General features: G+C 41.3%; 1 protein-coding gene across 1 annotated transcript in view; it reads right to left on the bottom strand.

Moving 5' to 3' along the window:
- Positions 1 to 19,762, bottom strand: part of LOC123763247 (protein tramtrack, alpha isoform) — a 242,845-nt gene that overhangs the window by 70,583 nt on the left and 152,500 nt on the right. Inside the window, 1 exon segment of the mRNA XM_069303178.1 lies at positions 8,272 to 8,325. Coding sequence (XP_069159279.1) covers positions 8,272 to 8,325 — 54 coding nt within the window.

Here is a 19,762-nt window from a genome sequence, read left to right as displayed (position 1 = left end):
AGCAAGTCGACGAAGAACTCTGTAGGGTAAGGCAGGTCCTAGTCAATAACGGCTTCTCCAATGGTTTCGTCGAAGACATCATAAGAAGGAAAGTGAAAAGCCATGCAACCTCTGAAGAGACAACTAACACAACACCTATACCCCCTATTAGACTATTTTACAGGAACTTCTTTTCCACAGCTCATAAAACGGAGGAAAGGGTCCTGAAAGATATTGTTAATAGAAACGTTATTCCTACAGACAAAAATCAGAGGATACAACTGACGATTTACTATAAAACCAGAAAAACGGCCAGCCTACTCATGAGAAACTCTCCAGACACAAAACAGAACGCTTTAAAAGAGACTAACGTCGTCTATGCATTCAAATGCCCTCTTGGGGACTGTAAGCTCCAAAAAACCCAGTATATAGGCAAGACAACAACATCTCTTTCTAGGCGTTTAACGATGCATAAGCAACAGGGCTCCATTAAGGAACATATAATCTCTTCCCACAACCAAACCATCGCCAGAGAAATCCTAGTAAACAACACAGAAATCATCGATAGATACAGCGATAGCAGGCGGCTTGACGTTTGCGAGGCACTACACATCAAGAAGTCAACACCAGCAATCAACAGCCAATTATTACACAACTATATTCTACCCACCTCAAGACTCCGCTCCAATATAGAAGCATCAAGAAATATGGACCAATAGGCTTTCTACAAACACTTCTATTCAATATCCATTGTTTCGTGTTCTGTCTTGTGTTGATGAAATTAATACCCTATTAATACTCTTGTTCTGTCTTGTGTTGATGAAATTAATACCCTATTAATACCACATCTTGTTCTGTCTTGTGTTAATGCCACATCACCCCTTCCACCTCACTCAAATGTAGATATAAAAGCGGAGATGCGTAAGTTCTATTCAGTTGTGTATTTGTGAACTAAAGTCTTTGAAAATGTAATAAGTTTTACGAAACGCGCTCGTGTCGCGTCAGACTAGAAATAAAAATGAATTTTGGAGAATTGATTTTTGATTTACCTCCAACAGTGAAACGAAATGTACGAAAGATTGAGAAAATTCGTGTTAGAATTATTAATCTTACTTTTTCGGTCATATTTAATAATATATATATATATATATATATATATATATATATATATATATATATATATATATATATATATATATATGTCGTACCTAGTAGCCAGAACGCACTTTTTGGCCTACTATGCAAGGCCCGATTTGCCTAATAAGCCAAGTTTTCCTGAATTAATATATTTACTATAATTTTTTTCTTATGAAATGATAAAGCAACCCTTTTCTCTATGTATGAGGTCAATTTTTTTTATTGGAGTTAAAATTAACGTAGATATATGACCGAACCTAACCAGCCCTACCTAACCTAACCTAACCTATATTTATAGGTAAGGTTAGGTTAGGTAGCCAAAAAAAGCTAGGTTAGGTTAGGTTAGGTAGGTTAGGTAGACGAAAAAACATTAATTCTTGAAAACTTGGCTTATTAGGCAAATCGGGCCTTGAATAGTAGGCTGAGAAGTGCGTTCTGGCTATTAGGTACGACATATATACATATATATATATATATATATATATATACATATATATATAAATATATATATAAATATATATATATATATATATATATATATATATATATATATATATATATATATATATATATATATATATATATGTCATACCTAATAGCCAGAACGCACTTCTCAGCCTACTATTCAAGGCCCGATTTGCCTAATAAGCCAAGTTTTCATGAATTAATGTTTTTTCGTCTACCTAACCTACCTAACCTAACCTAGCTTTTTTTGGCTACCTAACCTAACCTTACCTATAAATATAGGTTAGGTTAGGTTAGGTAGGGTTGGTTAGGTTCGGTCATATATCTACGTTAATTTTAACTCCAATAAAAAAAAATTGACCTCATACATAGAGAAAAGGGTTGTTTTATCATTTCATAAGAAAAAAATTATAGTAAATATATTAATTCAGGAAAACTTGGCTTATTAGGCAAATCGGGCCTTGAATAGTAGGCTGAGAAGTGAGTTCTGGCTACTAGGTACGACATATATATATAAGTGTAATTACCTAAGTGTAGTTACAGGATGAGAGCTACGCTCGTGGTGTCCCGTCTTCCCAGCACTCTTTGTCATATAACGCTTTGAAACTTCTGACGGTCTTGGCCTCCACCACCTTCTCACTTAACTTGTTCCAACCGTCTACCACTCTATTTGCGAAGGTGAATTTTCTTATATTTCTTCGGCATCTGTGTTTAGCTAGTTTAAATCTATGACCTCTTGTTCTTGAAGTTCCAGGTCTCAGGAAGTCTTCCCTGTCGATTTTATCAATTCCTGTTACTATTTTGTACGTAGTGATCATATCACCTCTTTTTCTTCTGTCTTCTAGTTTTGGCATGTTTAATGCTTCCAACCTCTCCTCGTAGCTCTTGCCCTTCAGTTCTGGGAGCCACTTAGTAGCATGTCTTTGCACCTTTTCCAGTTTGTTGATGTGCTTCTTAAGATATGGGCACCACACAACAGCTGCATATTCTAGCTTTGGCCTAACAAAAGTCATGAACAATTTCTTTAGTATATCGCCATCCATGTATTTAAATGCAATTCTGAAGTTAGAAAGCATCGCATAGGCTCCTTGCACAATATTCTTTATGTGGTCCTCAGGTGGTAGTTTTCTATCTAGAACCACCCCTAGATCTCTTTCTTTATCAGAATTCTTTAAAGATTTCTCACATAATATATAGGTTGTATGGGGTCTATGTTCTCCTATTCCACATTCCATAACATGACATTTATTAACATTAAATTCCATTTGCCAGGTGGTGCTCCATATACTTATTTTGTCCAGGTCTTCTTGAAGGGCATGACAATCATCTAAATTTTTTATCCTTCCTATTATCTTAGCATCATCAGCAAACATGTTCATATAATTCTGTATACCAACTGGTAGATCATTTATGTACACAATAAACATCACTGGTGCAAGAACTGAACCCTGTGGTACTCCACTTGTGACATTTCTCCATTCCGATACATTGCCTCTGATTACTGCCCTCATTTTTCTATCAGTCAGAAAATTTTTCATCCATGATAGAAGCTTACCTGTCACCCCACCAATATTTTCCAGTTTCCAGAACAATCTCTTATGTGGAACTCTGTCAAAAGCCTTTTTTAGGTCCAGATAGATGCAGTCAACCCAGCCATCTCTTTCCTGTAATATCTCTGTGGCCCGATCGTAGAAACTGAGTAAATTCGATACACAGGATCTTCCAGATCGAAAACCATACTGTCTGTCTGATATTATATCATTTCTCTCCAGGTGTTCTGCCCATTTAGTTTTGATTAGCTTTTCCAATACTTTCACTATTACACTTGTCAATGATACAGGTCTATAATTGAGGGGGCCTTTCCTGCTGCCACTTTTGTAGATTGGAACTATGTTAGCCTGTTTCCACACGTCTGCTACGATTCCTGTACACAGGGATGCCTGAAAGATCAGGTGAAGTGGAATGCTGAGCTCAGATGCACATTCTCTCAGAACCCATGGTGAAACGCCATCTGGGCCAGCTGCTTTGTTCTTACCGAGCTCCTTGAGCATTTTTTCCACTTCGTCTCTAGACACCTCTATGTGTTCTATGTTGTTCTCTGGAATTCTTATTGTATCTGGTTCCCTAAAGATTTCATTTTGTACAAACACACTTTGGAACTTTACGTTCAGTGTTTCACACATTTCCTTTTCATCTTCCGTGAATCTATTTCCCATTTTCAACCTCTGAATATTATCCTTTACCTGCAATTTGTTGTTTATGAATTTATAGAATAGACCTGGTTCTGTTTTACATTTGTCCGCAATCCCTTTTTCAAAATTTCTTTCTGCCTCTCTCCTCACTGCCGTGTAGTTGTTTCTCGCATCTTTGTATCGCTGGTATGTTTGGGGGTTCGGCCTCTTCCTGTATTGATTCCATTTTTGTGTCTTTCGGTCTCTAGCCCTCTCGCAATTTCTATTGAACCAATCCTGTTTCCTAGTTCTGCATCTCTGTTTTGGTATAAATTTTTTTGTGCCTTTATCATATATTTCACAAAACTTGCCATACATCTCATTCACTTCCTTGCCTAGCATCAAGTCTGTCCAATTATACTCACTAAAAAAATTTCTAAGGTCACCATAATGTCCTCTCCTGAAGTCTGGTTTTTCAACTGCTTCAACCTCCTTATTTTCTTCCAGCTTATAACACATTGCATACTTTATTCCCAAAAAGACATGGTCACTTTTACCCAAGGGAGGAAGGTACTGAATGTCAAATATCTCTTCCTCCTTCCTGGTAAATATCAAATCTAGCATGGAGGGAACGTCCCCTTCCCTCATCCTCGTAGCTTGTTTAACATGTTGATACAAGAATGTTTCCAGGATGAGGTCTACAAATTTACAGGTCCAAAAATCTTCTGTTTTAGCTTCATATGCTTCCCAGTCTATGGATTTCAAGTTGAAGTCACCGACTATCAACAGTCGTGATCTATCGTTATCCGCTCTCGCTATAATCTCTCTCATTATTGTTATAAGACCTTCACGTTTACTATCTAGCTCCTCCTTTGACCATGTGCTGCTTGGCGGTGGACTATATGCATTTATCATCATTAGTTTATCATCCTCATAGCAGATCTCTAGTGCTATTATGTCAACTTCTTGTGGATTGGCAGTCATTATTTCCTTCACCTTTAGGTGTTCTTTTACCAGCACAGCAACGCCACCGCCTTTCCTAATTTTTCTGTCCCGTCTCCAAATTGAGTAGCCCCTTGGGAATATGACCTCATTTAAAATTACATCTTCAAGTTTTGTCTCCGTGAGTGCAACAATGTCTGGTGTCTGCAGCTGTATTACATCACTTAACTCCAGTATCTTCGATCTCACTCCATCTATGTTGGTGTATGCAATCTTCAGGAACTTGTTCCCCCTCTCCTTATTCTTCACTCCCCCTCTCTCTATTGATTTTGTTGGTTTGCCTTTATGTACCACTTTACTGGTTTGCCTACCCCTATCACTTTGTAGAAAAAAGAATTTATTTCTTCTTCATTCCTGCTCTCATTTAAATGTTTTGCCTCGGCGAGGTTCAGTTTCAGCTTCTCTCTATCTTCTTTTGAAAGATCTCGTCTTAACGACCACCCTTTCCCATCCTCATCCCTTTGCAATTTTCTAGCATTCCTTAGTACTTCTTCCATCTGTTTGGCACCGTTTAGGGTGATCCTCAAAGGTCGATCTTTCCCTTTTACGTACCTGCCTATTCTCCTGTAGTCGCACACATTCTCTCTGTTTGTAAGACCTTCCACGAGGCCAACAATTTTATCTACTACTTTAGCTTCTTCTACAGCTCTTTCTGACCTAGATGTTATCGCCTTTTCTTTGCAGCCAAAAATGATCAGGGACTTACTCCGATCAACTGTGTTTTGCACCAACTTCGGGTTAGATGCCAATTCTTTCCTCACTTCTAGCCTAATGTTTGTTTTATCTTGGTTGCTGCAGTGTTTGACTTCCTTTACTGCTTCTTCTATTTTTTCCTTCTCCTTGGCCACTTGTGCATAAGTGAGTTGCATATCTTTCTTGCACTGTTCTATTCCCTGTGTAACTTCCTCCATCTGTGCTGACAAAAGCTGTTTCTCCTGTTGAATTTCCTTGCCTAACCTATTGTAGTCATTTATGTTTAAATTTACTTTAACTTCTTCCAAAGCTATTTTTAAGAGTTTATTTTCTTCTTCCATGGCTTTGCAATTTGTTTCCAATTGATTCTTATCCTTGCGCAAGTCTTTCACTAAACCCTCAAGACATAAAACTTTGCTATTCAAATGGTCATTACTTTCTTTCAATTTACTAATTATTTCTACATGAGAGTTCACTATAGTATCTAAATTTACCAACTTGTTATGTAGACTGCTAATATCAATGCTTTCTTCATTGAATCCCTCAAAATCAAGCTCTGTTTTGTTTTTCCCCTTGCCAGTGGCCATCTTGAATGTTCTTCTCTGCACTGTAAACACTAGGGCAACTTTTTCTCATCCGATTTTTCACTTCCCTTAGCACTTTCCTGTTATCTCACCTATTTTTCAAGAGCACTATACCTTTATGTTCTCTGGGACACCACTCACTACCATCAACCTGTACTACAATACTTAGGATTGTTGAAATATGCTGGAGCTCCTCTGCTGCAAGTGTTGACCCTAGGGGTGTCACCTTTTGAATGAACTGTGTGTGTAATTACCTAAGTGTAATTACCTAAGTGTAGTTACAGGATGAGAGCTACGCTCGTGGTGTCCCGTCTTCCCAGCACTCTTTGTCATATAACGCTTTGAAACTACTGACGGTCTTGGCCTCCACCACCTTCTCACTTAACTTGTTCCAACCGTCTACCACTCTATTTGCGAAGGTGAATTTTCTTATATTTCTTCGGCATCTGTGTTTAGCTAGTTTAAATCTATGGCCTCTTGTTCTTGAAGTTCCAGGTCTCAGGAAGTCTTCCCTGTCGATTTTATCAATTCCTGTTACTATTTTGTACGTAGTGATCATATCACCTCTTTTTCTTCTGTCTTCTAGTTTTGGCATATTTAATGCTTCTAACCTCTCCTCGTAGCTCTTGCCCTTCAGTTCTGGGAGCCACTTAGTAGCATGTCTTTGCACCTTTTCCAGTTTGTTGATGTGCTTCTTAAGATATGGGCACCACACAACAGCTGCATATTCTAGCTTTGGCCTAACAAAAGTCATGAACAACTTCTTTAGTATATCGCCATCCATGTATTTAAATGCAATTCTGAAGTTAGAAAGCATTGCATAGGCTCCTTGCACAATATTCTTAATGTGGTCCTCAGGTGATAGTTTTCTATCTAGAACCACTCCTAGATCTCTTTCTTTATCAGAATTCTTTAAAGATTTCTCACATAATATATAGGTTGTGTGGGGTCTATGTTCTCCTATTCCACATTCCATAACATGACATTTATTAACATTAAATTCCATTTGCCAAGTGGTGCTCCATATACTTATTTTGTCCAGGTCTTCTTGAAGGGCATGACAATCATCTAAATTTCTTATCCTTCCTATTATCTTAGCATCATCAGCAAACATGTTCATATAATTCTGTATACCAACTGGTAGATCATTTATGTACACAATAAACATCACTGGTGCAAGAACTGAACCCTGTGGTACTCCACTTGTGACATTTCTCCATTCCGATACATTGCCTCTGATTACTGCCCTCATTTTTCTATCAGTCAGAAAATTTTTCATCCATGATAGAAGCTTACCTGTCACCCCTCCAATATTTTCCAGTTTCCAGAACAACCTCTTATGTGGAACTCTGTCGAAAGCCTTTTTTAGGTCCAGATAGATGCAGTCAACCCAGCCATCTCTTTCCTGTAATATCTCTGTGGCCCGATCATAGAAACTGAGTAAATTCGATACACAGGATCTTCCTGATCGAAAACCATACTGTCTGTCTGATATTATATCATTTCTCTCCAGGTGTTCTACCCAGGTGTGTGTGTGTGTGTAATTACCTAAGTGTAATTACCTAAGTGTAGTTACAGGATGAGAGCTACGCTCGTGGTGTCCCGTCTTCCCAGCACTCTGTCGTATAACGCTTTGAAACTACTGACGGTCTTGGCCTCCACCACCTTCTCACTTAACTTGTTCCAACCGTCTACATGAGCACACCACCCACCAACCTCCTCCACCTCACCTAACTACTACACAAGTACAGTAGATATTTATGTTATTTCAACTTTTCCTTATGGTTTGTGTTCAAATTAATCATTCTATAACAAATTATTATCTTTTTTTTTAATTTGTTGTTTTTCGAGCATGGGCGGACAAGCGTGAATATCCAAAGCTGCACTTTAAAGGTCAATTACATGGCAAGACTATTTTAAACATTTCTTGTCATAATGCAATGAATGCAACAGAATGCATAATGCATAATGACAACAGAAGCCTGGAATCTTTGCAGTGTCATAGCTGGAATTTGGATGCTGGTTCGGGAAGCAACCTTGGATATTATTGTTCATAAACATTAATTGAACTCATTATCTTGTAAAGTTTACCTCTAAATGGAAGGCACTCAATGACTGGAATACAATAACCCTACAAAAACTTCTATATCAATCAATTATGCAGTGCATCTGTCTACAATCAACAAAAAGGACGTTTCCTGAGAAACTGTAATCAGTAAAACTCCAGACTTTTCAATTACCTCAGCTCGGTCATCTGGGCCGTCTCCATCAAGGCATGGCATATCGGGCCCCACCTAAACACACAAAAATGTTTATAATTAGGGTGGTACAGTACAATAAACATACTTGAACAAATTTAAATAAAAATACACTAACATATTTCAGGCCTAAGGATGAAAAATCAAAAGGATATGAACCCATGTCCATTGTTTCAGGACTAATCCTGTCAATGTGTTTGTATCATGTCTTTCCACAGCTGTGTAATACGCACACTTCCTGATGAGGGCAGATGCACCACCAATGTATTCCTCAAAGTCAGTCACCAGAATTTTTTATATGCACAAATTCTGCCTTTGTTTTACATGTGTGAAGCTATGATTAACTACTCATCATTTAATATATAATCTTGTTGTGCAAGCAATTAAATACGGTATATGATAATCTGCTTCCTAATATTCTGTACCTCTGTTGGAAAATGATTTAGCAATACAACTAATGAGGTTGATTACGTAACTTGCATAAATAACCCAACGTGCTCTTACATTACCTGTATACAAATTTCTGAATTTTACACCACAAACATTTCCATCACATTTGATGTCCAAATAAGGTAAATGCAGATTGCATAAAGGTGACTGAATTATACATCCCTGGTCTACTACTCTAATTAATTAACCACTGCACTACGTAGGGTGCGCTTAAGGTGCTGGATGGAGGGTGCGTAGAGTGCAATATGGCGATTGTGGGTATATCATAGGATTCAAAACTGGCACATGGTCACTTGGGTACGAGATGGAGGCCTGACTCCAGTGAGTGTCCGGCATTTTGAAAAAAAATTGTCTGACACTAGTAATACTGACAATAAGGTGGACGATGTGGAGTGTGTGAACAGTACACGCATTTCGCTTCCCTGTCGTGCCCCCTAAGGTCAACACCAGTGGATTTACCATCACCATCTGATGTGTGTGTACTATGTGATCGTTTTGTTTTCAAGCGAGTCGTTTTCTGGGTTCATTGACATTGGTTCAAATTCAAGCAGCATTGATGAACCGAGTGAAAGCAGCTAAGGTGTTACTAGGGAAGGTTTTGCTGCCCCAGCAACACGCTGAGGCAAGCACCAGCATGTCATGTGGCCTGAGGACAGATGACCGACAGTAGGCCCTCAACATCAGGTGTTTGTGGTAGGCCTATACTACACAGAAGAGCCTCGTCTCCTGCCATATGCAGCTCTAGCACAAAACGACGGAGCCGTGTTGTTGGCGCCCATGCTGGTGGTGCTCATGCTAGTGTAGGCTGTGATGTTGGCGCCAAGACAAGAAACACGGGGTGTACTTGTGTGCGAGGATTTTGACAATTTTTTCCAACAAATTTCAGCATTTGATAATACCAATGTTGGTTTGACATTGACACTGCCCTATAGTGGTGAAGATATCACTGAAATTTATTATTTTATGGCATATTTAGATCAGCCATTCATGGAGCATCTCAATGCCGACGAACCGATATGCTCTGCAACTCTTTGCCTTTAGAATTTTACCTGCCTCTCGAGTGACACGTTGGAAAGACATGACTGTTGAGGAAAGGTGTTTTTAGCACTGTGCATGATGATGAGGCATGTAGAAAAACAAATGATCCAGGATTAATGGAACAAAGACAGTATTGTGCAAACCCCCTTGTTCAACAGGTACATATCATGCAATAGGTTCCTGCTGCTTCTCAGGTGCCTGACCTTTGAGAACAATGATAATGAAAACAGACACAACAGACTGTGGAAAGTGTGGAAAATATTCAGTGAATTGAGAGGAAAGTTCAGTGACTATTTTTTACCAGGACAGAATGACGTGCTGATGAATCGCTAGTTCTCTTCCAAGGGACGACTTGTGTTCAAACAGTACTAGTACATACCATCAAAGCGACACAGGTGTATACTAGAGTTCTTCAGGTTATGTGACTGTGAAACTGGTATTGCCATGATATTGTATTCTGGTACGGACACTGACATACCAGGTCAAGATCCACAATGGCTTTCTGGCAGTGTCTAGAAAACACTCATGGAACCATTACTGAACAAGGAGGATATTCTGTACACAGACAACTACTATACCAGCCCCTTGCTGACCAGATTCCTCCTTGACTGGGAGCTGGTGGCTGAGCGGACAAAACACTGGACGCGTGATCCTGTGGTCCCGGGTTCGATCCCAGCGAGAAACGACGGGCAGAGTTTCTTTCACCCAGATGCCCCTATTACCTACCACTAAACAGGTACCTGGGAGTTAGTCAGCTGTCACGGGCTGCTTCCTGGGGGTGGAGGCCTAGTCGAGGACTGGGACGCGGTCACACTAAAGCCCCAAAATCATCTCAAGATAACCTGACCATAACACCAGCATATGCAGCACTATCAAGACACACAAGAGGGAAATGCCAGTGTTTGGCATTGGTATTGCAGTGGATGAATGCCAGATGAGAAAGTGTGATAAAATGGTAACTGTGCGCTGGAAGGACAGACGAGTGGTGAATATGTTGACAACTATCCACACTGGTGCAATGTTAGACAGTAGCAAAGTGAACTTTGCAACAAAGGTGAATTTGTATAAACCTGATTGTGTTATAGACTACAATGTAAATTTGTGTTTAATAGATACAGTAAATGTGACATGATGGTTGATGCAGTTGAGTGAGTGAGAAAATCTGTAAAGCAGACCAAGGAATTGTTTTACCACCTTGTTGACGTTACAGTGCTGAACTCTTTCAACACACATCTCGTGAAATCTGGCAAGAGACCACCAATCCATACATTCAGTGCTGTTCTAGTGTCGCAACTACTGGTGAAATATGGAGTGGATGGCAGGGTTGTGATGCATAGGGTGCCAGCAACAATGCCTCATGCAGTTCTTGACAGACTCAAGTGCAACAATTATCTTGCTGTACACAAGCTTCACAAACAATGAAGACATAACCAGGGACATTATGATCTCAGATACCACATACTCAGATCACAAGCTCATTGAAACTCAAGCTCAAAGCAAACTACCATTAATACTCAGAATAAACCTAAAACAATGATCAAGCAAGAGGGGTTATTCAGTAAATTCATTTTTAATAATAAAAAAAAATAGAATGGGAGAAAATAAACAGGAAACTTACCAAATATTCCACTGGAAACTATTCTAAGTAATAAAAATCCTACAGAAGGAGAAGAAAAACTGACTTTGGAAGCATATCAAGTCTGTCTGAAACATGCTTCTTTGAGGAAAGTCAGAAAGAGGACCAACGTAGAAAGAAACACTGACGACACTATAAAAGAAGGAAAAAATAACGGAAATGCTTAAGCAGACACAACTTTCCCTACAAAGAAGGAATAATTTAAAGAGGGAGATTGAAAAATCGAGCAGAAACTGAAACTCTCAAATCGCATTAAAGAAAGACAACTAGAACAAAAAGTAATTAAAAAACCAAAGAAAAACACTATTTCTTCAAGCATACAAGATCAAAAGCAAAACCACAACCAGTACTGAACCTATCTGTATAAGTGAAGGTTCATACACTGAGGTAAAGAAAGTTGTGAAATCCTAAAAAAGTAGTGTGAGGACATTTTTAGCACACCGATAAACAGCATGAAAGTAAAAAAGTCTGACAACTTCTTTATGGTGATATCCAAACCCCTGTAAATATAACTGATATCAACACGAGCGTGGCAGATTTTGAAAGAGTAATTGAAAACATGCCCATGCACTCAGCTCTGGGTCTAGATTCATGGAATTCAATATTTATAAAGAAATGTAAGGTGCCAGTAGCACAGGCACTCAGTATAATGTGGAGAAAGAGCTTGGACACAGAGGAGATGCCAGATGTGCTTAAATCAGCAGACAATGCCACCTCTACACAATGGAGGGAGCAAAGCACCGGCAAAGAATTATAGACCAGTTGCACTAACATCCCACATAATAAAAGTATTTGAGTGATCAGGAGTCAGGTCACCATATTCATGGAGACCAATGACCTTCACAACCCAAGCCAACATGAGTTTAGAGCGGGAAGATCGTGCCTCTCATCTAATTGACCACTACAACAAAGTCACTGAGGCACTAGAAGAAAAACAGAATGCAGATGTGGTATACACGGACTTCGCAAAGGCATTCGGTAAATGTGACCACAGAGTGATAGCACACAAAATGAGGTCAATGTGAATGTGATAGCACACAAAATGATGTCAATATGAATAACTGGTAAAGTAGGATGCTGGATACTCAGCTTTCTGATGAACAGAACAAAGTAACAGTCAACCATATAAAATCGAGCCCCGGGGCAGTAAAAAGCTCTGCACTTCAGGGTACAGTCCTTGCACCACTGCTTTTCCTTATTCTCATATCAGATATAGACAAAAATACAAGTCACAGCTTCATATCATTCTTTGTAGATGGCAAAAAAATAAGCATGAAAATTACCTCTGCTGAAGACATTGAAAAACTTCAGGCAGATATTAATCAAGTTTTTGACTGGGTAACAGAAAATAACAATGTTTAACAGTGATAAATTCCAGGGGGCAGATTCACGAAAGCACTTACACAAGCAGTTACGAACGTGTACATCTCTCCTCAATCTTTTACGGCTTTGGTTACATTTATTGAACAGTTTACAAGCATGAAAACTTGCCAATCAACTGTTATTATTGTTATAAACAGCCTCCTGGTGCTTCGGAGCTCATTAACTGTTTAATAATAGTAAACAAAGCCGCCAAAGATTGAGGAAAGATGTTAAGATTCGTAAGTGCTTGCGTAAGTGCTTTCGTGAATCTGGCCCCAGGTACTCAGGTACGGTAAAAATGAGGACCTTAAACATAATACAGGGTACAAAACACAATCAAGTCTGCCCACAGTAGGAAAGCAGCATGTAAAGGATTTGGGAATAATGATGTCTGAGGACCTAACGTCAAACCCTTAAGCTGCTAAGGGGTCCTGAAAAGATTTACACCCGTGCGCGAGAAAAAAAAAATTCTACAATTTTTTTCGTCTTCTAAAAATGCTAATTTGTGTTCCCTGAGCACGGGGAAAATAAGAAAAAACCAGTGTTGAATGGAATGAAACGCCATTTTCTGGGTGAATCCTGGAGGCTTCCCGGAGCTATCCATGGCTGATATGGATACCCTAACTATTTTGCATCAGTCGATGTGGGTGGAGTTCTAGGCCTACCGGGGACCACGAGCCAGAACCTGGCCTCCTCAGAGAGGCACGAGGAGCAATGGCCCATAGAAATGCACATGTGATTTGGAGCATTCTATATCTGCCATCGACCGGGACAGGCACCCAGAAAGATAAGCGCCACAAAACAAACCCCTATTCTGGTTAACAACAAAAATCGAAAACGAGTGGACAGAACTCCCCCAGGAAAACGAACTAACAAGCATGACGTCACACGAGCCGCGCCGCATGTCTGCGCAGCTCCCCCCTCCCCGGGAGGGGGAAGGGGGAGCCCCAGTCCCCCGCGCCGGCGATCCCCTCCCCCCCCCCCAGTTCTGAGGCTGGATATCAAAACCGCGAAAAAAACACCGACCAGAGGGCGGGAGGGTGCCGGGGAGCCTCCGGGACTCGCCCAGAAAATGGCGTTTCATTACATTCAACGCTGGTTTTCTGGGGGAAGCCCCTACGGCTCCACGGAGCTACTTCACCAAAGACTACCTAAGAAAACAAGGGGACATACCCGGGAGGCGGTCGGTGAACCACTCCTCAACAAGAATTCGAGACAATAACCCAAAGACTCCTCCGGAAAGCAGCAGGCACAACATTCGCCAGAAAAAAGGAGAACGGCCGCAGACGAAGAAACCTATGACCAAGACCATAAGAGCCAAACACCACTGCGCCTGAGAAGAGCATGAAGCTCTGCCACACGACCCTCAGAGGCCAATGCCAACTTAAAAAAAAAAAAAAAAAAAAAAAAAAAAAAAAAAAAAGAGAGAGAGAGAGAGAGAGAGAGAGAGAGCCGAGGCAAAGCAAACCTGACCCCAAGGAGCCACAACCACCAAGGAGAAGAAAAACATGAGAGCACCCTGTCCAAAGACCAGGACGGCACAGGCAGTGCATAAGCAGGCCGGGGGTGAACAACGCACGAGACAGCCTGCGAAACGGCACAGAAGGAACATCGATACCGAAAGCTAGCAGCAGAAACCAAGGTGCCAGACCCAGGAACGGCCCCAAGCGCTTCTACATTCTCTGCAAGCCAATCCTATGACAGCCCCAGGAGGGAAAAGAAAACGCAGGACCAAAACCAAAATGCCACAAGTGTGCAAAATGCCACAAGTGTTTGTTTTGTTCCACCGCCACAAGTTCAGCCGACAGGGAAGGAACCCGCATAAGGAGCTGCCCCGCACCAACACCCCGCAGAAGGGCAGGAGCGAAAAGACTCATTAAGAGGAGCAAAATCGCCCCCAGGAAAACGAGTAGCGCAGAGACAGCGCGAAGAGAAGAGATATGCACAAAAGAACAAGAAGGCCAAACACCCAGAAGCTGCCGGGAAGAGGACCCACAAGCCCTAGACAGGACCGGAGGGAAGCTCAACCGAATGACGACAGACGTACCAGAAAACAGGAAGGCGCAAAACCGGCCCAAACCTTCGAGAACAAAAAGAAGCAAACACAAAGGACGAAGGCACAAAAACCCAGTCGCACCCGAGACCAAAAAGCATGCAGAAACCCCAAGAAGAGGGGGACATGACTGAGAAGGCCCATCCCGGAAAAAAGGGGCGAAGACCGTAGAAAAGCACCCACTGACAGGACGGAAACAACGGGTACAATGGACAAGGAAACCGAGCCCAGGGAGGGGCCGACACCCACAAAGCACGTGCGGAGAGGGGGAACAGAAAAAACCCCACACCACAAAACCGCAAGCCCCACCCAGAGGGGTAGAAATACCCCGGCGGGGACCAACGGGGCCTAAGGCCTCTCACGTTAGCCCCACCCCAGCCCCGAGAACCCACCCTGCAGGCCCCGGGGCTGAGCTGTTCCTTCAAAGCCCCAGAATCAAGAAAAACCCCGGGGCAGCCGTGAAAAACACCAAGGGCCATTGCTTCCCGTGCCTCTCTGAGCGGGCCAGGTTCTGGCTCGTGGTCCCCGGTAGGCCTAGAACTCCACCCACATCGACTGATGCAAAATAGTTAGGGTATCCATATCAGCCATGGATAGCTCCAGGGGAGCCGTAGGGGCTACCCCCAGAAAAAATCGTAGGTGACATATTTTTGGCGCAATAGGCTGAGGAAGTGGCAAAATGTAGGGCGTTGACAACGGTCGTCAGAGGCTGTCGTCGTCACCTAAGCTGACAGGTGGGAGTTACCACAAAGATGATATTACCTAATTATTTCAATGTCGACCCCTCACAGTGTTCAAGAGAGAACTGGATAAGCACCTCCAAAGGATACCTGATCAACCAGGCTGTGACTCATACGTCAGGCTGCGAACAGCCGCGTCCAACAGCCTGGTTGATCAGTCCGGCAACCAGGAGGCCTGGTCGACGACCGGGCCGCAGGGACGCTAAGCCCCGGAAGCACTCCAAGGTAACCTCAAGGTAAGGTATGTCTCCGATTGATTTTTCTTAGTTTTTTGCAGTAATATTATTCAATAGTGTGATAGATTTATATAATAAAATGTGCGAATCATCGCTATACTCAAAAGTATGGTACAGGGTATTCATATTAGTGATTCAATTATTACGTTCATAAAACAATAAACACATAGTTTTGCTGTTATTATACTATATACACACATTATATGTAAGTATCTACATGTTTTGTTCATCACAACTGTACAACTAAGCTGTTATAGTTAGTTCAGGCACTAAGAAACGTCCACACACACACAGTCAGCTGGTGGCTGCCTCCCTCACTCATTCAAGGTCAGGCTCTCTAAATTTCTCCCCCAACAATACTGTTTGGGGTGTTATTACACTATATACATACACATTATATATAAGTATCTACATGTTGTATGCACCGTAACTGTACACCTAAGCTTGTAGAGTGCCTAAAGAGCATAGTGGCCACCCTCTACACAGCTAGACAAGTCATGCAGACAATGTCACCTTCCATCACCCAAATGGCTCCTGCAAAGATAATCCATTTGCTGTTATTACACTAATACACACATTATATATAAGTATCTACATTTTTGTTCACCATAGAGAACCACTGAGCTGGTAAGGTGAATGCAGACAATAACAGTTGGTCCACACAGTCAGTAAACAATGCTATCTCCCTGCCTCCCTCAGCATTATTCATCCCACCCAGCAGTAATTATCACAACAATCCCGCGATTATTACAATCCTGGTCATTTTTATCATAGTCAGGGGTCATCTGTAACACTGTCATCGCTAAATAATAGCAGTTACATATTTATTTTGATATTTTTAGGCGATGCTGTGGTCACAAGCTAAACAACAGTGCTGTTAGCTCATGCTGCGTGCACCAGTCTTAGTGGCTCACTCAGTACAGAGGCTCTCACACCCAGGAATGTTACCCATGATTTTTTTTAAATGGCATCTATTTATTAGAGCCCTGAGGAAGTTGATGTGAACCCTGTGTAGCCCGCATAAACCTTTAAATCTTACACGGTATTACCAACCATACGTGGTGTGGTGCGCCATCCCACAATAGTTACTCACCCCAGCTAAATATACGTATTGCGCCCTTAAAGGGTTAATATTTACAAAGGACTGCTTGATCTGCTCCCCATGCATGACACTACAACAAGCCAGGACACCTTTGAGAAAGTCGAGCAGGTTCTGCATTACTATGGTTTAGATTTGAGTAAGGCAGACATAATGGTGTTGCTGCAAGTTACTAACAAAAATAGAAAACTCGCATCCAGATTCAGCATTTGCACATTTTCAGTGAATTATTTGTCAGCAAAATTTGTGTTCAAAGATTTAAAAATTGGATCATGTGCTTAGTGAAGGAGAGACAACGAGAGCAAACAATATGAGAGGCCGTGCTCTCAACCCCACCAATTCTACCACTTGGAAGATATGGAGTATCAGTTTATCAATGTTCCATTCTACACAGACGTCCACTGGTTGTCATGTCACAATGTGCTGAAAAGATTTTACTTGTTGAGACAAGAAATAATTATGTTTTTGAAGATGAAAGATCAAAACAAAGAGGAAATAAAGGATGAAAGTTGGCTCCAGGATTTGGCTTCTGCTGTGGACATTACTGCACAATTAACTGATCTTAATTTGAAATTACAAGGTAAAAACAAACTCATCGCTCAGTTGTATGATGACATCAAGTGCTTCATTACAAAACTAAGCTTATGGAAGTCCCAATTGTCAAATGAAAATTTAGTTCATTTTCCTAAGTGCAAAGAGCTGAAAAACACTGCCAATACCGAGTCTGTACTTAGCTTTGCTAAGTATGACAGTCCCCTAGAATTGTTGTCAAAGGAAATTCAGGAAAGATTTTGTGATTTCTCATCTTTTGAACACCACTTTGTATTATTCTCAGCACCATTCACCTTTGATGTTGCCAAAGCAGAAGAAAGCCTGCAGATAGAACTATTAGAAATGCAGTCCGACTCTACACTCAGAGCAAAGTACTGTATCTTGAAGTGGGAATACCTGATTTCTATTCATACCTTTCCAAAAGGTTTAAAAACTTCAGAAAGTTTGCCACGAGGATTATGGCAATGTTCAGTTCTACCAATGTGAATGAAGTTATTTTTTCTTCATGATATCAACAAAAACTACTCAGACAACAAGGCTGACTGATTCAACACTTAAAAGTCATTTCTAATCACAGTTGAAACCGCACAAACATAGCAAAAAATTAAGTAATAAAAATATTCTGCAATAACTTTTATTAAATGACTTCAATTAGTTGTGGTGTGTGGCCTCACGACAACACAAATGTGACCCCTAAGGCCCTTGGGGGACCCTCAGTTTGACATGCCTGCCATAAAGTCCATTCATGTGCCTAGTCTTCTACTCAGAGAGGCATCTGGGTGGATTTCCAATTCTGTGCAGTGTGGACTTCACTTGCTTCAAAAAATCCTGCAGAGTAGATAACACCGGTGCGACAAAGGAGATGTAAGCCATCTACCAGGGAGGGCAACCCTGATACATAACTGGTGAAAATGGTAAATAATGCAAGGCACATGCAAGATAGGTGGTACAAAACATGGGGCAGGAAGGGGACCAAAAACAAAGCAATAGCCATGCATGGGTGAAACATCCCAAGCATAGCCAAAATCACTTTTGTGAAAGTGTGAAACTGAAGGTGCGCCTCAGGATAATTATGAGCCTGGCTGCATCACATCGGGGGCGTTAATCTGAAGGCAATGATTGTTTGCATTCTTTTCTTCAAGGTTACTAGTTTCCTTCAAGCAGTTGCATGTTCTGATGAACTTATATTTTACAGTGGGTGTTTTCTCTGTATTGGGTTGTTCTCCAATCACCAATATTCCTTCACCTCACAGAGTCCCAAAGTCTAGTTTTGGCCCATTACACACAGAAATCACAAAAGCGTGATGCATCAAATGAACAAATCCACAAGGGCCGTGACGAGGGTTCGAACCTACGTCTGAGAGGATCCCAGACGCTGCCTTAATTGACTGAGCTACGTAGCTCAGTCAATTAAGGCAGCGTCTGGGGATCCTCTCGGACGTAGGTTCAAACCCTCGCCAAGCCCCTTGTGGATTTGTTCTAGTTTTGGCTCCTGGTAGGCTTAGGTGGGTCTCGGGGTCTGGGGTGATTTCTTAAGGCTTGGCAGTGTCAGTGTCATAGTTCAGGGAGCTATTAAGAGGGCACTCTCAGAAATACAGAAATTTAAGCTTAAAAAGTAAATGGGAAAAATCAGCTCTGGATGCAATGAAATACTTTTTTCTGATTGGGCTTCAGTGGCTCTCTCTAGCTAGCCACACTGAAATAGCTCCACATAAGAGATAGATCAGCCAGTCCCTAGGAGTTGTTGATAGACTACCAGAGACCCGAGCAAGAACCTCACCCCTCCCTCTCTCTCAGAGGTACAGGGAGCAGGGGACCTAAAGATCACCCACATCAAAGAAACATCCAGGAAATTATGAAAGCAAAATAGACAACTGCAAAGATCACAGAAAATAAAAATTGAAGCAGAAAACAATTCTATAAACAATTCACCAAGCAGACAATGAGTCGCAATAATGTGGCTGAAGATATGATGATCAAACTACACACCAAAACATGAAGAAACAACGATGTTTCGGTCCATCCTGGACCATTATCAAGTCGTATGTGATGGGAGAGAGATTGATGAAGATTGAGCCACCCAAAAGGTGGCATGGGCATGAATAACCCGTACTGGGACACAGATTTTTTATGTTTTAGATTCAGCTACTCGGAACAAAAAGTTCCAAGCAACAAAGGCTATGGTGAGCCCATCGAACTTACTTGGCACAGGAAATGTGCAGGAATAGAGATTGATTGACTGATGAAGATTAAGCCACCCAAGAGGTGGCATGGTCATGAATAGCCCGTAAGGGAAGAGAGGAAGGC

The sequence above is a fragment of the Procambarus clarkii genome, chromosome 49 (genome assembly GCF_040958095.1).
Source record: "Procambarus clarkii isolate CNS0578487 chromosome 49, FALCON_Pclarkii_2.0, whole genome shotgun sequence".
Classification (NCBI taxonomy): Eukaryota; Metazoa; Arthropoda; class Malacostraca; order Decapoda; family Cambaridae; genus Procambarus; species Procambarus clarkii.
This window is presented reverse-complemented; position numbering and strand designations above follow the sequence as displayed.